General features: G+C 34.9%; 1 protein-coding gene across 1 annotated transcript in view; it reads left to right on the forward strand.

Moving 5' to 3' along the window:
* The first annotated feature begins 1,833 nt into the window (after positions 1-1,833).
* The window catches only part of LOC149580518 (FKBP-like peptidyl-prolyl cis-trans isomerase family protein), a 99,880-nt gene continuing 82,828 nt past the window's right edge, over positions 1,834-18,885 (forward strand). Inside the window, exon 1 of the mRNA XM_089791641.1 lies at positions 1,834-2,014. Coding sequence (XP_089647767.1) covers positions 1,929-2,014 — 86 coding nt within the window. The 5' untranslated portion in view covers positions 1,834-1,928. The remainder of the gene's footprint in view (positions 2,015-18,885) is intronic.

Here is an 18,885-nt window from a genome sequence, read left to right on the forward strand (position 1 = left end):
GGACAAACAACTCACCATCAAATTACTAGACATTGAGGCAATAACTGGTCACCTTCTCTTTTTAGTTTATTTAATGCATTCATGTGAATTAAATGTTTCAATTTATATTACAACATGAAAAGGTTAATCTCACTGATTGTGTTAGATAGGTATACAAAAATTAATTAAAAAATCATATTTTTAAAAAAGATTAAAAAATCTTTCTATGTAATGCTCATTTATGCAATATGTAATAATTTTTGTTTCTATAACCTTTCAAGCTATTGTATTTTCTTGCAAATGAATAAAATATAAAATGATTTAGAGTGCACATGTTGCTTGAAAACATAATGACTCTAACTAATTGAGCATGTAGGTGAAATGTGGTAACATTCTTGGCAACATTTACATATGTCTGTGTACTAGAAATCAAACCAGTAGCCTAAAAATTATCCATTGGGCATGGAGTCAATTATCAAAACATATCAAAGACTTGGAAATTAGATTGTGAAAGAATGATAACCCCTCATTAATGATTGAGTGTATGTTAAATTGATCTATGACGATGAAGTACATAACTTCATTATCCCAAATTATAGATGTATGTTTGCTTATTCAACAAGTGTTGTTTTGTTTGGTGGCAAACACTCAAAATAACTTGTATGTTTGCTTATTCAACAAGTGTTGTTTTGTTTGGTGGCAAACACTCAAAATAACTTGTATCTAACTACATTGCATATATTTTCCTTTTTACTCCCTTGGGACCACTCCCAATTCATAGAATACGAATATATGATTTATTATAATAGAACACAAATTTCATTGTCATGGACTATATGTATGCACTCCACAAATTAAGATTGATTGACAATTTAGTAGACCTTCACTTGCAACTTACGAACGTTAAAAAATAGAATGGAAACTAAAAGAAAACCTAGCTTAACTATACTGGACAATACTTAGGGAAAACAAAAATAAACAAACTAGACTGCAACAACACTCTTAATGAAAGAAAAACAACTAACATAGGGTATTACAAGGGTAGATCAAACCTCAAAATATGCTTGAGTTGTATCTCATTAATCGGGATAGGCAAAAATTTCCCATCCATCTTTGATAATTAGAATGTGTTATGCTCCTTGCATTTTTTAATGATGAACGTGCCACTCCACATCTTATCAAACTGGGTGTGCTGCCCTAGCCCACTTTTTGATATGTCCCACCCGAGTACATCACCTTCCCTAGCCTACTTTTCGATATGTCCTACCTGAGTACATCACCTTCTTTGAGCAACCTAGGTATGGTTTTCTTGTCAAAGATCCTCTTTACCTAGAATTGATGATACTCTATGTTCTTCATTGCCTTATCCTACTGGTTTCCTCTAATTCCATGAGTTGATCATATCTCACTGTCATAAGACCTTTCTCTTTAAACATTTCTAGCTGAAATCTCTAATGTTAGAAGATCAACTAATACAGGTAATCTAGCCTCTTCCCCATAAAGAACATATGGTAAATTCTCAATTGATCTCTTGGGCTTTTTATATTTGTCCTTCCTATTTGAATGCACCACTTTAAAAAAAAAACATATAATGCCTACATGTAAAATGAAACTAATTTTTTTTTTTAATTCAAATTAAAAACATTAAGATTGTGTTTCACAAATTATTAATCTAAATCCAAAAAAAGGAAGTCAAAGTAGGATGAGATACAGTTGAAATTACGTGGCAGGCTTTCAACAAAACTATACCGCCTCACATTTTTCAAAACATGGTAACTAAAACGCAAAAGGTCAATTAATGGAGCCCACGAGCGTCTCTTAAAACAACATTGCTGGCAGTAGATAATGCGCTACAATTTCATCGTGGCAGCTGAGCTGGCAATACAAACGTTGCACATGGCATTACAGGATATTAGGCAGAAGTAAATGATGGATTGTTCATTGTAAATATGGTGGTCACTGCTGCCTTATGGATGCCAAACATCTCACCTCCCTGCAAGCAAGTTTGGATTGGCCAATGGCCGCTTCAAATGAGGTAACCCTCTTATCAACTCGATAGCATATATCCACACATATAATCCATTCGATGGCATTGCATATGTAATAAATATGATGTATGTGCGAGTGCATTTATTATATACACACACGAAAAATGCCGCTCAGACATTCTTCTGACTGATGGCCTGTTAGCTTAAACTAGGCTTCCTGCAACAATATGCCTGAGTTAACCTATGAATTATCACATTATTTTCCCATGAGGATTTAGGTACTGGGTAGTGGGTGCCCGTTAGGAGCCATTATCAATTCTTCTTTTCAAAACCTTCGATTGTGCTAGAATTCTACGAATGGCTTAGTTTGTAGAATTCAGGTCCATTCCAAGAGGGCTATGGGTACTGCCCTTTTCCCTGAAATGTCCTTCTGTAGGCTTCTGCTCAAAGTTATTACCATTTGGTATCGGTAAAGGAATACGGATTCTTTCCGGAGTTATTCTTGTACATCATAGACATGAATTTTACTAGAGTGTTCCATACTTTCTATTCTTTTCTTTCTCACTGTCCGATATATGCATTGTTTACCGATGGTATATACACGAGTTTTCATCTTTTCTTGAAAAATCATCAAGTCTTCCAACAATCTGCAAGAATAGCCATCAATAGAAATCACAGAGCCGTTTTCCGCTCATACAGAAAGACCAAATAAAGTTTTACCTTGCTAGTATGCTACAGAGGGAAATAACATGCAAGAAAATATTTTCTTTTTGAATCCAACTTGCTTATGGATTTAGAGCAGCAGCAATATTGAGGGTTTTTAACTTCAAAAGAAAAGGCACCAAGAACTATTTAAGACTTCTTTGAAATTCTAAATGAATGAATGAAAGAATTTTAATGACGTCCACGAGGCCATAAGCCTAAGGGACCCACATAAAACTCCTAGTCAGTTTGATGTGATTTCTCCAGCCTGTATCTTTTGTTGTGAATTTGCATAAGTAAAATGGCTCCCTTGAAGAGTCTTGCTCCTTCGAAAAGGTCTTTTATGTTGTTCACTTTTAACGTTTCTTTGTGTTGGCTGTGAATGTCTTTGTATGCTGTACAATCCTTTAGATAGTGCCACTCTATTTCCACCACACCCTTGTTGCAAAATCTACAAATTCTGTCCTCCCACTCTTCCTTAGGAACTTTCCATCTACCAGTTTCACATCTCAAATGGTGGGAACCAGATTTCAATTGTACGATTAGGATTTTTGCCTTTCCTTTGATCTCGGCTCCTAAATATCCATTGTCATCATGTTTGCATGTGGGATTAAATTCTTTGACATAATAGTCTTTTTTTCTACCTAGTGTTGATGTTAGTTTTGTACCATTACATAACATATAGCGATTGAATACTTGATATAGAATATCAAACACTCAATCCCTCTCTTGAAAAGTAAATACTCATGAAGGCATGAGAATAACTCCAATGTTCCTTACACTTGTGGATACTAACTCATGTAGGCAGCCTTTCGTTGTTCATTCAAGGATTGTCGGGTTCTTGTTGTGGTGGTGATGATGATGGTTTTATACGAGTGCCAAATGACGTTGATGGTGATGGTGATGGTGATGGAGGGTGAGTGTTCGAATGACCTATGCCATCCTAACCTTCTTCAAAACTCCAACTACTCAACTACTTGCTGTTCTACATCTACTCCTATGAATGGAAAGATTAGTAAATGGATGGGGATCGAATCTAATGAAAGCTTACCAGTGGCTCTACCTCCATAGATGCAATGATTCAAGAGAAAAAGACTAGATTACCATGCAAGGCTTCCTAACAAGCCGCTAGGATGCTAGTGGCTTAGTTATAAATCCCTATCAAACATCCACTAATATCACCATGCAACTATCCATCTACTCTTATTCTTACTTAGTGACCTTCTTGAAATAAAATCTACTTTAGTAACTTCAATGAAATTTAATTTTAACTATTGGAAGTAGCAACCATGCAATAACACCAAATGCTCTTGATCACCATGCAAGTCACAACAATGATAAAGAGAAGTGATTTTGGTATTATCTTAGCAACAATTTTCTTCAACCCTTTACAAATGAGAGTCAATGGCCTTATATAGAGGCCAAAATTACAACCAACGGTAGAGATTAAGAGGCAAAATCAACGATCCAGATTGAATCTTAGAAACCCTAATTAGGTTGTCACCCCATTGGCTAATAAGAAGATGCCACCTCATCAATGGACCAATGAAAAAAAGGAAAAGTGACAAACAATGAGAAGGCACCAAAATGGTAGCCAATCATAATCAGACACCTATCCTCCCCAAGAAGAAGGAGAAATTGCCACTTGGGCTTACATCAAATGATCTTCTAATATAAATCTACCCTTTTCTTTCATCTTTTTAGCCAAGGCAATGAACTTGGCTAGCTTGTTGTTGATTTCCTTGATGGAAGGGTAAAGTGTGTGCTTCATCTTGAGCTCAGCCGAATTCATCATGTTGCTTGCTGCTTGCAGTGTCTTTTCATGATCCTTTTCATACCCTTTCGCATATCCGATAAAGGCATTGAGGGAGGCAAGAGTGCCCAAATGTTTCTTCTTGATGACAACTTTCCCCAACTCATCCAATCTCGACCCAAATTTTGTCTCATTGACGTTCTCCTCTTTGATATCTTCAAAATCAAGTGCAACCCCAAACATCGCTCATCATGGTTGAAATGGAAGTGTCAACGCCTGGGCTGTGCTGTGCAATCTCATTTCGTATCTCCTCAAGTATCCTCAATCTGATGGTCAAGGCAACAAACCAAGACTCCACCATACTCATTCCTCCTTCATCTACCAACTTGGTTTTCTCCAAATATTTCTCTGGTAGCTCGATAAATGCCTGTAGCCTGGGAATGGCTAAGTCCTTGATTGGAAGGAAATCCTTCCACTCCCCTTCAAACGCTCTGAATTTATCTCTAATAGCCACTAATGACTTGAATGTAGAGATAAAGGAAGGCAAGAAATTTTGTCCATTTTGGATTGTAGCATGAATCCAATCCTTAACTTCGCGAGCTGAGCCGATATCTCTTCTATGTTGCTCCCGCTGTCTTGAGGAAGGGTTGCTTGGTGCAACTCTTGGATAGGCTAGCAATCTCCCCAATAATTGTTCTCGGCCTCCAACTTTACAATCCTTTCATTTGCCTTCCTCAACCTTTCTCTGATTGAAACCATGCCTTCTTGGATCTCCTCACATTCCATGTCATCCGTGATTCTTCCCAAGTTATGCTCAACTATCTCATATTCCTGAGCTACAATCTCATCCAACGCCTTGCTAATTGTTGGTATAGCAATCTGACCTTTTCGGTGACCGTCATCATCACTCCTGATTACCTTTGCCACCATTTTTGCTATTTGCTTCTGCTTCTCGCTATCACCCTTTTCCACTAACCCTTAAATGTCTTCAACTGTTCGGACAATCACCACCTCGTCTCTTGGCATAAGCATTTGCCTTGACCATAGTGATGCTATGTATCTCCCCAAATCTGGATTCAGTTTGACTAACAAAGCATCACCAACGGCTTCAGGCACTTGGCTTATTTCCTCAATATCAATTGGCCTATCCTCTTCTTCACTAGTGATTGTCGTATCATCTCCATGTTAATTCTCCGAGAGGAGAGTACTCGGAACTATTGTTGTTGTTAATGTTTTAGCATCAGTAGAAGTAAATAATGCTTATCTGATATACTAATCTGTGTTTATGTTTTCAGATAAATTGTTATTGCTGATTCTTATATATATAATATATATTATATATATTATGCATTATATATCTTATATATATATATATATATATATATATATGATATATGTAATATAATATGTATTATATATTATCATATAATAATATATATAATAATATTATATTATATTACATATATGGTTACTATATTAATATCATATATATGTTGAAGATGAGTTATGCATATAGTTATGGTGATTAACTATAGAGACATGTCTCTTCATGTCTCTTGAAGAGACATGTCTCCTCCTCTCATATTATACATATATGAGATCCAAATTTGCATTTGGAAATTATCAATTACAATGGCAATGAAAATACATTTGCAGAAACGATCCTAGTTACTTTAACATGGTATCAGAGCCAATCTGCAAGCTTGTATGTGACAATAATTTATTGTTTTTAATAAGATCAACACAAAACACTCTATATTAAAAAATGCTGCACGAAAATGTAGAGGAAGCAGATTCATGTTAATCCTACTGAATATTAGATCACCACCATAGGGAAATATGCAGAGAAGACAAGACAGGGATGGGCATCTTCGTTTATAGGCCCACACTTAAAGGGACCCCTTGTTAGTGAAGATACGAGATTTGTAGGTGATAAAATAATGCACACAAATAAAGGTAGTGAATCGCAACAAGGACAAAACATATGTATTAAAACCATGTGTCTTCTATCACATGCACAACAGTACCTATACTAGAAAGAGCCCTTTGCATCTCGAAGTGCTTTGTGCATGCAAACAGATTGCTATAGGGTCCTGGGAGTCGTGTAGGGGCCTAGAGCTTACATCGAGCAGTGATAATGATTTCCTGGTGCTCTCAAATATATATGTGAGAATGCAGAATAAGGGCCGGGGTATTTGCTTTATGATCAAAGTAGTATATAGATGAGACGTTGCGCAGCGGACTTGGAAGTGTGCCTACTAAGTGTGTGGTTCTAAGTACAAGTCTAGGCCACGACATACCTGATAGTTTCAGAGCCAACACCCATTTAGTACCATATAATAGCAGAGGCAGAGGCACCACTAGTCTGTAATATTATTTCTAGAATGATCACAACCTCTTATCAGTAGAAGTAAAAGTAGTAGATTCGGTTGGAGAACCTATTGTTGAACCAATTGATCCAATTGCTTCATCGAGTGGAGGTCATCGGATCCCACACACGAGGAAGGGTGAAATAAGTAGTAATAAGTCCATAAAGGAGAAGTGGAGTTTGACCTTCAAGAATAAAGCTTCGTGTAAAGGCAAATAGAATTAGGCGCCGATGTTTGAGAAGAGGAAATTAAAGGACAAACTTTGTGCAGCCAAGTCAAATTTGTTCTGCAGTGATCAAACCTTAGTGACTACTGGAGCCATGATACGGAAGACAAGTTAATTATACCATCAGATTTTAGAACATAATGTATAGGGAATGAAGTGAGCCGCAACCAGGCGTGATGCGTGAGCTTGGTAAATATATTGGGCGATTAAGTATTATTTAAGTTTCAAATTAAGCTTCAACGGTAAGACAAGTACCAACCTAAACCACGTGAGCAACATACAAGAAAAGACTCACGTTCGAGTCTCTCATTACACTCCAGTGAAATTATTGGGAATGAAAGATGTGAAATTTGAAATTCCAATCTATTGCGAAATTTTTTTAATGGCGACAATTTTTTACAAATATGGGTCAGTAGTCGGGCTAAATTATAGTTACCACTGCCAATGAGGACAGGATTGAAATCTATGTTTGCCTTCTTGAAGGATTGCAAGAAGAATATGCCTAAAATAACACTTTCGTTGTTACTGACAAATCCAACTCTCGTGGAATTCAAAATAGATTCAAGTTGCTAAATGTCGAGAGCATATACAAATACATGATTGAGATGAATAAATACCTGGCGATCCCAAGTATAATAGTCAAAGTGAATTGACCTTTAATGGAGGATACGTGTGATATGGCATTAGATGAGATGATTGATACTTGACATGGGCACCGTCAAATCTGTGATATCGAGGGGCTAAGTCTTATTTATTATGGGAAATATACATATTCCTGGCAGGCTCTTTTGGATTGAACTAAGAGTTGTAATTACAAGGTCTTCAATCATATTGCAACATTAGGAATGTACAACAAAGGAGGGAAAAGTCATTCCTGCAAACGACTAAGATTATTTGGTCTAGCATAAAGACTTTTTTGTATATGGCTTTAGTACAAGGTAAAAGGAGGTATGCAAATAATTTCAAATTAGTGGTAATATTATGGATTAAAATATATATATTGAAAATTGAGTATATATGTTCAAAGCATATAAGATATTTATCTATATTATATTGGGAGGATCTTATATAATTTTGCAGAGTTATTTATCATCCTTGAGTATTATCTCTTATTTCTATACGAGCTATGTGCCTTGATCTTTTTCCTTCGAGAATGTTATTTCAGGAAAAAGAGGGAGGTTGATATTTCAGGCAACTTTGAAAGAGAGGGTGCAGATAGATGATATGATTAAGTCAATCTTCGGTGATCTCGATCATTGATTCAGAGGGAGTAAACCATGTTGTGATGGAATCTTCAATGATCGATAAATTGTAACAATAAAAAAGACTATAATTCATTCAACTATGTGATCTTAATGGACCTACCCCTTGAGTACATGATATGAAAGTGCAAGTTGAAACTTAGAAAGAAGTATTCAAATTTGATGTGATGTGAAAGTGTTCAAAGATATACGAGTGGTAACTTTACATTGTGGGGGGAATAATAGGCAATGTTTCATTCCCACTTGAACCATCCTTAGAAAAGGAGATATTCCATGATCCTCATGGGTAGATAAGTACTTGTATCTTTTACATTTATTTATTCATTTATTTGTAATTCTATACATACTTTAAGGGTTATTTGCTTTGATCTTTTCCTTTATATTTGAGGATATTCTTATAGGAAAAGAAGGTTGGTACTTCAAATATGCTACCAAATATTGTGCAGACTAAATCTAATGAAAGTATTTTCAAATACCCTGATGATCAAGATGGATCTTGAAGCAAGTATCTTTGATGATTGAGATTATGAGATTCTTCTACATTAAGAGGGAGTATGACACTTCTTCGAAGACAATGTTGGAGCTTAAAAGATTGATACTCAGAGGGAGTATAGAAATACATGTGGGTGACTGCATGATGTTGATGGGCCTACTCCTACATATATCAAGAGGGAGTGATGAGTTTGATAGGGATCCTTGGGTAAAGAGAGTTTCTAAGGAAGTAACAAGAGGACTTGACTTCCCAGGATTGATGTTCAAAGGGAGAAATTCTTGAGATGCAATCATTTGTGGATGATATCGTCTCTATGAGGAGAAGTTCTAAAGAGAAAAACTTGGTATGATTTGTAATATTGAATATTGAATTAAAATTTTTCAATTCATGTGAGTTTATGCTTCTATTGTTGTTTAGTCGCATCATATATGTAATGAAAGGTGACGATCTTTCATGGACATATTTATTCATAAGGTAATTATTTAGAAGGTGACAATCTTGTAAATAATAGACCTGTTATTGTGGACATCTCTAGACATTGCTTAAGTGCAAGTAGAGATTATGAAATCTTATGTTATTACTATGGACATCTCTAGACATTTCTTCAAGTAATTAGAGATTATAGATAACGAATTTATGTTACTATCATGGACATCTCTAGACATTGTTTAAGTGCAAGTAGAGATCACGAGTAACAAATTTTTATGGACATCTCTAGACATTGCCCAAGTGCAATTAGAGATCATGAAATTTTATATATTCACTATGGACATCTCTAGACATTGCTTAAGTGCAAGTAGAGATCATAGGAAATATTTTTTATGATACTGTTTCAGATGACTAGAGAATATAATGTATATTATGATAGTGTTCATAACATGGTGATTTTTGTTATCTGACTTACAACTGTTTCATTGTGTGAAGATCAGATAAAGCAACCAGGTATTCTATACTAAAATTCTAATGGTGTATTACTTCTCCGTTGCTAAAGAGGGAGTGTTAATGTTTTAGCATCAGTAGAAGTAAATGATGCTTCTCTGATATACTAATCTGTGTTTATGTTTTCAGATAAATTGTTATTGCTGATTCTTATATCTATAATATAAATTATATATATTATGCATTATATATCTTTTATATATAATATAATATAATATATATGATATATGTAATATAATATGTATTATATATTATTATATAATAATATATATAATAAGATTATATTATATTACATATATGGTTAATATATTAATATCATATATATGTTAAAGATGAGTTATGCATAATAGTTATGGTGATTAACTATAGAGACATGTCTCTTGAAGAGAGATGTCACCTCCTCTCATATTATACATATATGAGATCCAAATTTGCATTTGGAAATTATCAATTACAATGGCAATGAAAATACATTCACAGAAACGATTCTAGTTACTTTAACAGCTGTAACCGCTTGATTCCGAATCAAAGCTCACCTCTACTACCCCTTGTCCACTTGTATTATCCTTACTGTCTTCATGGCAAAGGCATCACAAAACATCTTATAATCTTTGGTGTTATGCAAATGAAGTTGTGGATAGCACTCATGCACCAAACATTGCCCTGACCCATTGCCAATCACTCCTAAGGCCTTAAGTCTAAGATTTTCATATAGTCTTGCAATCAGATAGAAAACATAGGACCCCATATAGAATTGCTTTTGATTTTGCATTGACCTAAGTTGCAATTCTAAATTTTCACTTATAATTCCGGCCCAATCAAACTTTCTCTTTCCATTTTCAATTTTATCTATAAAGTAATACATCCAGTTCTCGAATTGCATACCTTGAGCTATGCCCACGATCCGACTGAGAAGCACAATAAGATCGTCGTACTCTGATTTAAAATTTGACCTGGTAACTCCCTTCTTCCCTTCGTGTAACGAATTTTTCTTTAAATGAATGAAATAAGCCTCCTGATTATTCTGAAAGAACTTAGCCGCCTGATCCTTCATCACCACTGTCACGCTGTTATATTGGGGGATATTAAATGCTTCCACGATCGCTTGTCCGCCGATGTTGGCTAACACTCTTTTTCCTTCATAAAAAATGATGGACTTGGTAATAATATCAAACTGGGATGCACATTGCATTACCAATTCTGGACAAGGCAAGGTAGGAGGGAAGGTCGCCGCGTGTACAATTCCGCTCTTGTAGATCTGTTTCGCCATGGGGGATTGCCCTTCCTTCAATCTATCTTTCAACTGTACCATGTTTACTGTGCTGATATTGGTATCACTTATTCGCCTCACTTTCTTGAAGAAGGTGGTCTTAGGCATCATGTCTTTCTTGTCTTTTTTGGTATTCGTTCCCTTTGGGTTCTTGCTTGCACTAACATCTACCATCCTAAACACTTATTTCTGCCCCTTCGTTCTAAATGATATGGACTACACTTATCGATCTCCAACTTTTTTTTCTATCAATGGAATTTAGCTTATTTTTGCCTCTCTAAGTCCTATCTCTACACTTATCAATCTCCAAACTTCAACTTAGGGGTGAGACTACCACTTATTTCTGCCTCTTTGTTACCTTAGGATGGACTACACTTATATCTCCCAACTTCAAACCTAGGGTGGTCTAACTTATTCCTGCCTCTTTAAGTGTCCTATCATGAAATCTACACTTATATCTCCCAACTTCAGCCTATCAATGGAATGATGAAGTGGTGGATGATGAGTGCAAGGAGAAAATAAGGGAAACAAACTAAGCAAAAACAAGGAATAGAATCCGCCTTTAAAACCAATCTTCACCTCGAAAAATGAATAGAACTTTACCTTAAATCTGCCTTTATCAATAACCAAACTCTTCAAATTCGGATCAGATTTCAGAAATTTCAACCTTCCTTGCAAATAATGATGCCGTAACAAAAATCAGAATTTTGACTTCCTTGAAATTGCCTACACTTGCTAAAAATTAGACCTTGAATCATGTAGTCTTTTCACCAAATAAAATCGCCTAAATCTGGAAAGAGAAACCGCAGCCCTTGGAGGAAAAATCAGACCTCAAAGAAAATTGTCCAAGCTGGAAAAATTTAGATCTGCTCCAGAAATTTGACCTAGGGCAGAAATTCGCCCATGGAGGAAGGAGAAAATTTTGCCAAATAATGAAAAATCTGCTCAAAAATCACCCAAATCTGAAAGTTACTTCTCTAGAAGAAAAATCGCTCACCCAAGGAGGAGGAGAAAGAAAGAATGAGGAAATAAGAGGGGGGTGAAGCCCCTCTTATATCAAAATTTCTTGCCTCTCCTAGTGGGTAGACTTGCCTGGAGCAAAGACAAAATTAAATTAGCCCTCTAATTAATGACCCAAATTTAAATGCAATGTTAAAATTACTTTTCCCATAGTGAAATTGGCTCATTTAATTGCTAGTTTTGATCAAAACTTGCAAAATAGAAACAAGGTAAGCCTAGGAGATGTCAAAATTTGCATTTAATAACATTTTGACAATTAAAATATCATTAAAATTGAATTTAGCAAGCTAAAATCAATCTTCAATTCCAATTTACCAATTTCCTCTAACATTTAAAAATCTTCCAAGCAATATTTCAACCAATTTGATGCGATTTTGCAATTTAACCAAATTTCAATTTTGCAATGCAATAATAATTTAAAAAAAAAAAAACAAAAATAATTCTTTTCCTAGCAACCAAAAAATTCAAACTCCAATTCCAATTTCACTATCAAAAATTTCATTTTCTTCGAAAAAATTCAAGATTTTCCGAAATGACCAAATCTAACAAATTCATTTTTTGAAAATGCTTAAGCTCATACAATTATTTCAAAATTCCATCTAAGTCTAAAATTTGCAATTTTATCCTACCAAGTATTATTTTAACCATCGAAAAATGTCGTTCTTTGAATTCTATTTAACCTAAGGATAAAATTACATGTTTTGAAAAAAATTAAAAAATCAAGTTCCGCACCGGATGAAAAATAAACCAAATTAAATCACATCCCTCCTAGTCCGAAGGTATCCAAGGTGTAAAATTTTCAAATCGAAAACCTCTGGACAACTTGATGGAACTCTAAATTTTGTCAAAATTTAGAGTCCCAAGCACCATGGAAAAGAGAATATGGAAGACATGGTGAATTAAGGAATCGCAATGAGTCTAAGGTAATGATACATCTATAAGCAATGATGGGGTCATGGCTGAGAAAGATAACATTTGAACAAGAAAAATATCCATATATGGGCCTTTAATGATAAGGCTAGCAAGCCTTGAGGATTCAATTTATTTTATTCTTCTCCATGCTAATACTGGAATTTCAAGTAATGCTCGTGGATATAATAAATATGAGAGAGAGATGAATCTTCAGATAACCTCACGATTAGAGTGACAAAATATTGTGCGCTAGCAGCCATCAATAGCATCTCACCATCATATAACCCCTAGATAGCACTATCCCATGTGTATTGGATTGATACCAAGATTACCATAATATCTAGATTGAGTACAAATGCGATACAGGAGAGGAATCAACTACGATTATTGGAAACATTGCTATTGTGTGCATCCGCAGTGCCAAGGAATTCGTGTATTGGTTTAAAACATACCTAATATGATATAAGTAAATATCCAAAGAAAATTTATTTTGAGCGCAGAAGTTATGAAACGTTTGTTCAAATATAATTTGCTAAGGTTGGTAAATATGATTAAGAGCCTGTGCGATTAATGTGAGGCTAGACAAATAAGTTGATGACATGGTAAGAAATTTTGCAAGTGTCCAGACTTATAATTTGCAAGGCTATCTAGCAGCCCGATTAATCACCAACAATTAAAAGAGAATAAAATGACAATTATATATATATCACCAAAGACATACGAAGACAAGAATAGAATATATATTCCGCATCTAGGTGTCGAAGGTCATCATTAGTCATAGCAGAGAATTTTCGAGCAAACTGGGCAAACAAATTCCATCCTTCCAAATAGCGGGTACAGACTATACGCATTAGTACACATTCGACTGTTTGGGAGTTCCAAATAAAATAAAATAGACATGAATCAAAGTGGAGATAAAGAACAATGCGAGACCATTGAACGAACATCGTTGAATGGAGAGGGGTGATAAACAATGAATAATAGTAGGAAGGAAGGATATACTTCATCTGGTCGAGTAGTGACGTTGATGGAAGCAACGTTGAAGTCATCGAACATCAGATGTGTTAATGATTCACTGGCACAGATGGAATTTTTAAAGTTGCATCCAAACCAGTCGCATGCACAAAGGTTGAAAGCAACCGAGGTATCTTCTATTTCAAAATTGTCGTTTCTAAGAATGATTATCATGTGTTTCAAACGAAACATATAATCAAGAATATAATATCATATTTAATATGATATGATTTAAAATATTATTAGGTTAGTTTATTTAAAAGCAGACATGACTTTTTAAAAGGTCACAATATCATGTATAAGTAAGAGATAAAGTCATTTGTAAAAGAGATGAAGAAAATAAGACATATCTAAACATTTTATATTCTCTGAGGAGAAAGTATTTCATATTCTTTATTGTATTGAGGAATAAGGGGCTTATTATGATTTTGTAATACAAATTCCATTATTTTATTTTTATAATAAAATAAAATGTTTTTGCTTATTATTAAAGGTGTGGAGATTTAAACCGTAGGCGAATTGTCCTTTGTAATTATTTTTGGAATTCTGTATACAATTTAAATGTTAGATAAGTGGACATTGTCATCTAGCATTTAAATTTGATCACAGATATTGTGAAATATTAAATTGTTTCCATATTTATGTCCAGTTTGTCTCCCAGAGGAGTTAAAGTTCAATTTGGACTAATTTAAAATTGCATATACATTTGATCTGTCGCATCTTGATTATTTAATTACTGGCAGTATAAGTGCGTTGAACATTATAAAGTTGTACGTGAAAATTCATTGAAGTTGACTCTATTGCCCAGATGAGCAGAGGCACCATTCTTTTTATTATTAAAGTAAGAAAATCTATAACTTCCTTCCTACAAGCATCAAATTAATTATTATTCAATTATACAAAACATTCAACTATTATCCAGCATCCAGTTTTCATTTTAATTGAGTTCGAGGACCTTGCTAGTCGGAGAACTCCAAAGTTTAAATTCGCTATAGAAAAGCCTTGGACCAAACAGTTAGTGTTTGATGTAAAGGTTTACCTGCCTGGGTGTAGTGGAGCCTGAAGTGCAGGGGAATCAAGGTGATTCCCGTTCGTTGGCCAGAACTGATTGCGGAATCCTATCGGAGAAGTGGCAGGCTCTTGGATTTCCAATCTGCGGTTTTGGGAACCAACAGATTGGCGACTATGCTGGGGAGAGTTGCTTGCAACACATATTACGAAGCTACCCAGAATTTCTAAGTTCGTAGATTAGTATTAGAAAGAAGTTTTAACAGTTTGATTGGAAGTGTACTTTGTTGGAAGTAAGAACCCGAAAGATCAATACATTCCTCGAAAGAGGTGGCGACTCTATTCAATAAAGTTTCAGTTGGTAGCTCTGCTGAGAGAGAGGACTTAGAAGGAGATGATTTGATTACCTAACATGGAGAAAGAATACTACGATCAAGAGGCGGATCTATGTTACACCATGGAGGAAGAATACATACACCCCTCAGATGCATTTTTCAATCTGGAAAGATATGAAGGCGAGACATCGGCACATTTGTTTATAAGGATGGTGGATATTTTTCGGGAAGTACTTTTAGATATCATGCCTCCATGCAAGGAATTGATAAGGAAGTTTTGTGAGTTGAGAATCTCACCAAAAGATCCTGATTTGATGCTTCTCTTCCAAATGTTGGATGAAAGTCCGAGTTATGTATCTCCTTTGGATGCATATTTGAATTTAGAAAAGCAAGAAGATGAATCTGCAACAGAATTCTGCCTGAGAATGTTTAATGCTTATCAAGAAATACCTTCAGAATAAAAACCTCCATCATCTGATTTTCTCTACAGGATGCCGGAATTAGTCCTCTTATATGATCATCAGTTTCTTAACTTTCTTGAACTTATGGATAATGAACTAGTTCCAAAGAAAAATGAATGTGAGACTGAAGTAACATATGAGTCAAATGAAATTTCAGATTCAAATGGAGATGAAAATTTTAGGCATTTTGAAGGAGAATCAGCCCATGATGATATTCATATGCTTACAAGTGATAGTGAATGTGAAAAGGAGGAAGAGGATTCTTTGAGTGTGGAAGAAATTTCAGCTTTGTTGGACATGGAATATCAGAAACATGTTGAACGAAATGGTTTAAATTTTTTCTCAATTCACTATGGTGAGCAAGGTGATGTATCAGCTCATTCTCAAGAAGTCTTGGATGAAAGAGATGATCATTCCGAGGAATCATATAGTGAAGATGATATAGAATTACAGATGGCATATGAGCATGAAGAAGTCTTAGGATATATTGTTGATGAAGATATCCATCTTACTAGTTAGGAAGATGATGATTCCCAGATGGATGAAATTGGTACATTATTTGATGAATCATTTGCTGATCTTGATGAAAGCTCTCATGATAGTATGACTGAATTCTCTATATTCTTGAACCCATTGTTCGAAGAAGAAGTAATAGAAGACGGGTCTGAATTCACTATATTATCAAATCCATTGTTTGAAGAGGATTTTCTCTGCAATCAAGTCCATCAGCATCATGATGAAGATAGCAGGTCTGATTCTGAAATTGATGGAACTCATGAAGTATATTCAAAAGATGAGACTTCTTTCAATTCATCCCATCAGCAGGAAGTACATCAGACATGTGAAGGTGAGATAAAATCAGACTTACACAAAGAAAAGAATGTGTTGAAGAACAGTGCTGAAAGTTTTCCAAATGTAATATCTGATCAGATCCTTGACGAAAGTGAAGTAGCATTTCATAAAGTTAAGCCTTTTTGTGAGGAGAAACAATTTCTTGAGCATGGTGATGGGGCAGATTGTGTGGAGAAGGATGTCCAAGAAGATGCTTGTACAACTGCTCAAAGGTGTTACTCAAAGGAGCTTCTATTCAGCAAAGACCACGTTGATGAAACAAAGCCAGCATGTATTGTCTATAAAGATGATTCACCTGATGAATATTTGAGAGATGGACAACAAACCAAGGAAATAAAAAAAAGGCATATGTCACATGATGATTGTTTTCTAACATTCGCTCATGGATTGGATTCTACTAAGGAATAGTACGATATCATGATCAACAGGTTCAAAGTGTTACACAAACAGAATTGAGTGTTTGATAGAGGAAGATATTGATGTTCACTTTTGGGGGGCCTTGGGCCACCCAATTTCACCTTGTATCATGTTAAGCATGAATGCTCGGTCTGCTCTTCCAGAGATAGTTGAGATCTCATTATGTTCACATGGAGCATATGTCCCCAATTAGAGCCACTGACGGAACTCTAAATTTTGGCAAACTTTAGAGTCCCAAGCACCATGGAAAAGAGAATATGGAAGACATGGTGAATTAAGGAATCACAATGAGTCGAAGGTAGTGATATATCTATAAGCAATGATTGGGTCATGGCTGAGAAAGATAACATTTGAACAAGAAAAATATCCATATATGGGCCTTTAACAATAAGGCTAGAAAGCCTTAAGGATTCAATTTATTTTATTCTTCTCCATGCTAATACTGGAATTTCAAGTAATGCTCGTGGATATAATGAATATGAGAGAGAGATGAATCTTCAAACAACCTCACGATTAGAGTGACAAAATATTGTGCGCTAGCAGCCGTCAATAGCATCTCAACACCATATAATGCCTAGATAACACTATCCCATATGTTTTGGACTGATATCAAGATTAATGTGATGTCTAGATTGAGTACAAATGCGATACAGGAGAGGAATCAACCATGATTATTGGAAACATTGCTATTGTGTGCATCCGCAGTGCCAAGGGATTCATGTATTGGTTTAAAACATACCTAATATGAAATAAGTAAATATCCAAAGAAAATTTATTTCGAGCGTAGAAGTTATGAAACATTTGTTCAAATATAATTTGCTAAGGTCGGTAAATATGATTAAGAGCCTGTGCGATTAATGTGAGGCCAGACAAATAAGTTGACGACATGGTAAGAAATTTTGCAAGTGTCCAGACTAATAATTTGCAAGGCTATCTGGCAGCCCGATTAATCACCAACAATTAAAAGAGAATAAAATGAGAATTTTATATATATATCACCAAAGAAATACGAAGACAAGAATAGAATATATATTCTGCATCCAGGTGTCGAAGGTCATCATTAGTCATAGCAGAGAATTTCTGAGCAAATTGGGCAAACAAACTCCATCCTTCCAAATAGCGGGTATAGACTATACACATTAGTACACATATCCGAATGTTTGGGAGTTCCAAATAAAATAATATAGACATGAATCGAAGTGGAGATAAAGAACAATGCCAGACCATTGAACAAACATCATTGAATGGAGAGGGGTGATAAACAACAAATAATAGAAGGAAGGATATACATCATCTGGTCGAGCAGTGACGTTGATGGGAGCAACGTTGAAGTCATCAAACTTCAGATGTTAATGATTCACTAGCAGAGATGGAATTTATAAAGTTGCATCCAAACCAGTCATGTGTGCACAAAGGTTGAAAGCAATCGGGGTATCTTCTATTTCAAAAGTGTCGTTTCTAAGAATGATTATTATGTGTTTCAAACGAAACATATAATCAAGAATATAATATCATATTTAATATGATATGATTTAAAATATTATTAGGTTAGTTTATTTAAAAGCAGACGTGACTTTTTAAAAGGTCACAATATCATGTATAAGTAAGAGATAAAGTCATTTGTAAAAGAGATGAAGAAAATAAGACATATCCGAACATTTTATGTTCTCTGAGGAAAAAGTATTTCATATTTTTTATTGTATGGAGGAATAAGGGGCTTATTATGATTTTGTAATACAAATTCCATTATTTTATTTTTATAATAAAATAAAATGTTTTTGCTTATTATTATAGGTGTGGAGATTTAAACTGTAGGCGAATCATCCTTTGTAATTATTTTTGGAATTCTATATACAATTTAAATGTCAGATAAGTGGACATGGTC

This window comes from Cupressus sempervirens, chromosome 1 (genome assembly GCF_028749045.1).
Source record: "Cupressus sempervirens isolate cs-2001-9-10 chromosome 1, ASM2874904v1, whole genome shotgun sequence".
NCBI lineage: Eukaryota > Viridiplantae > Streptophyta > Pinopsida > Cupressales > Cupressaceae > Cupressus > Cupressus sempervirens.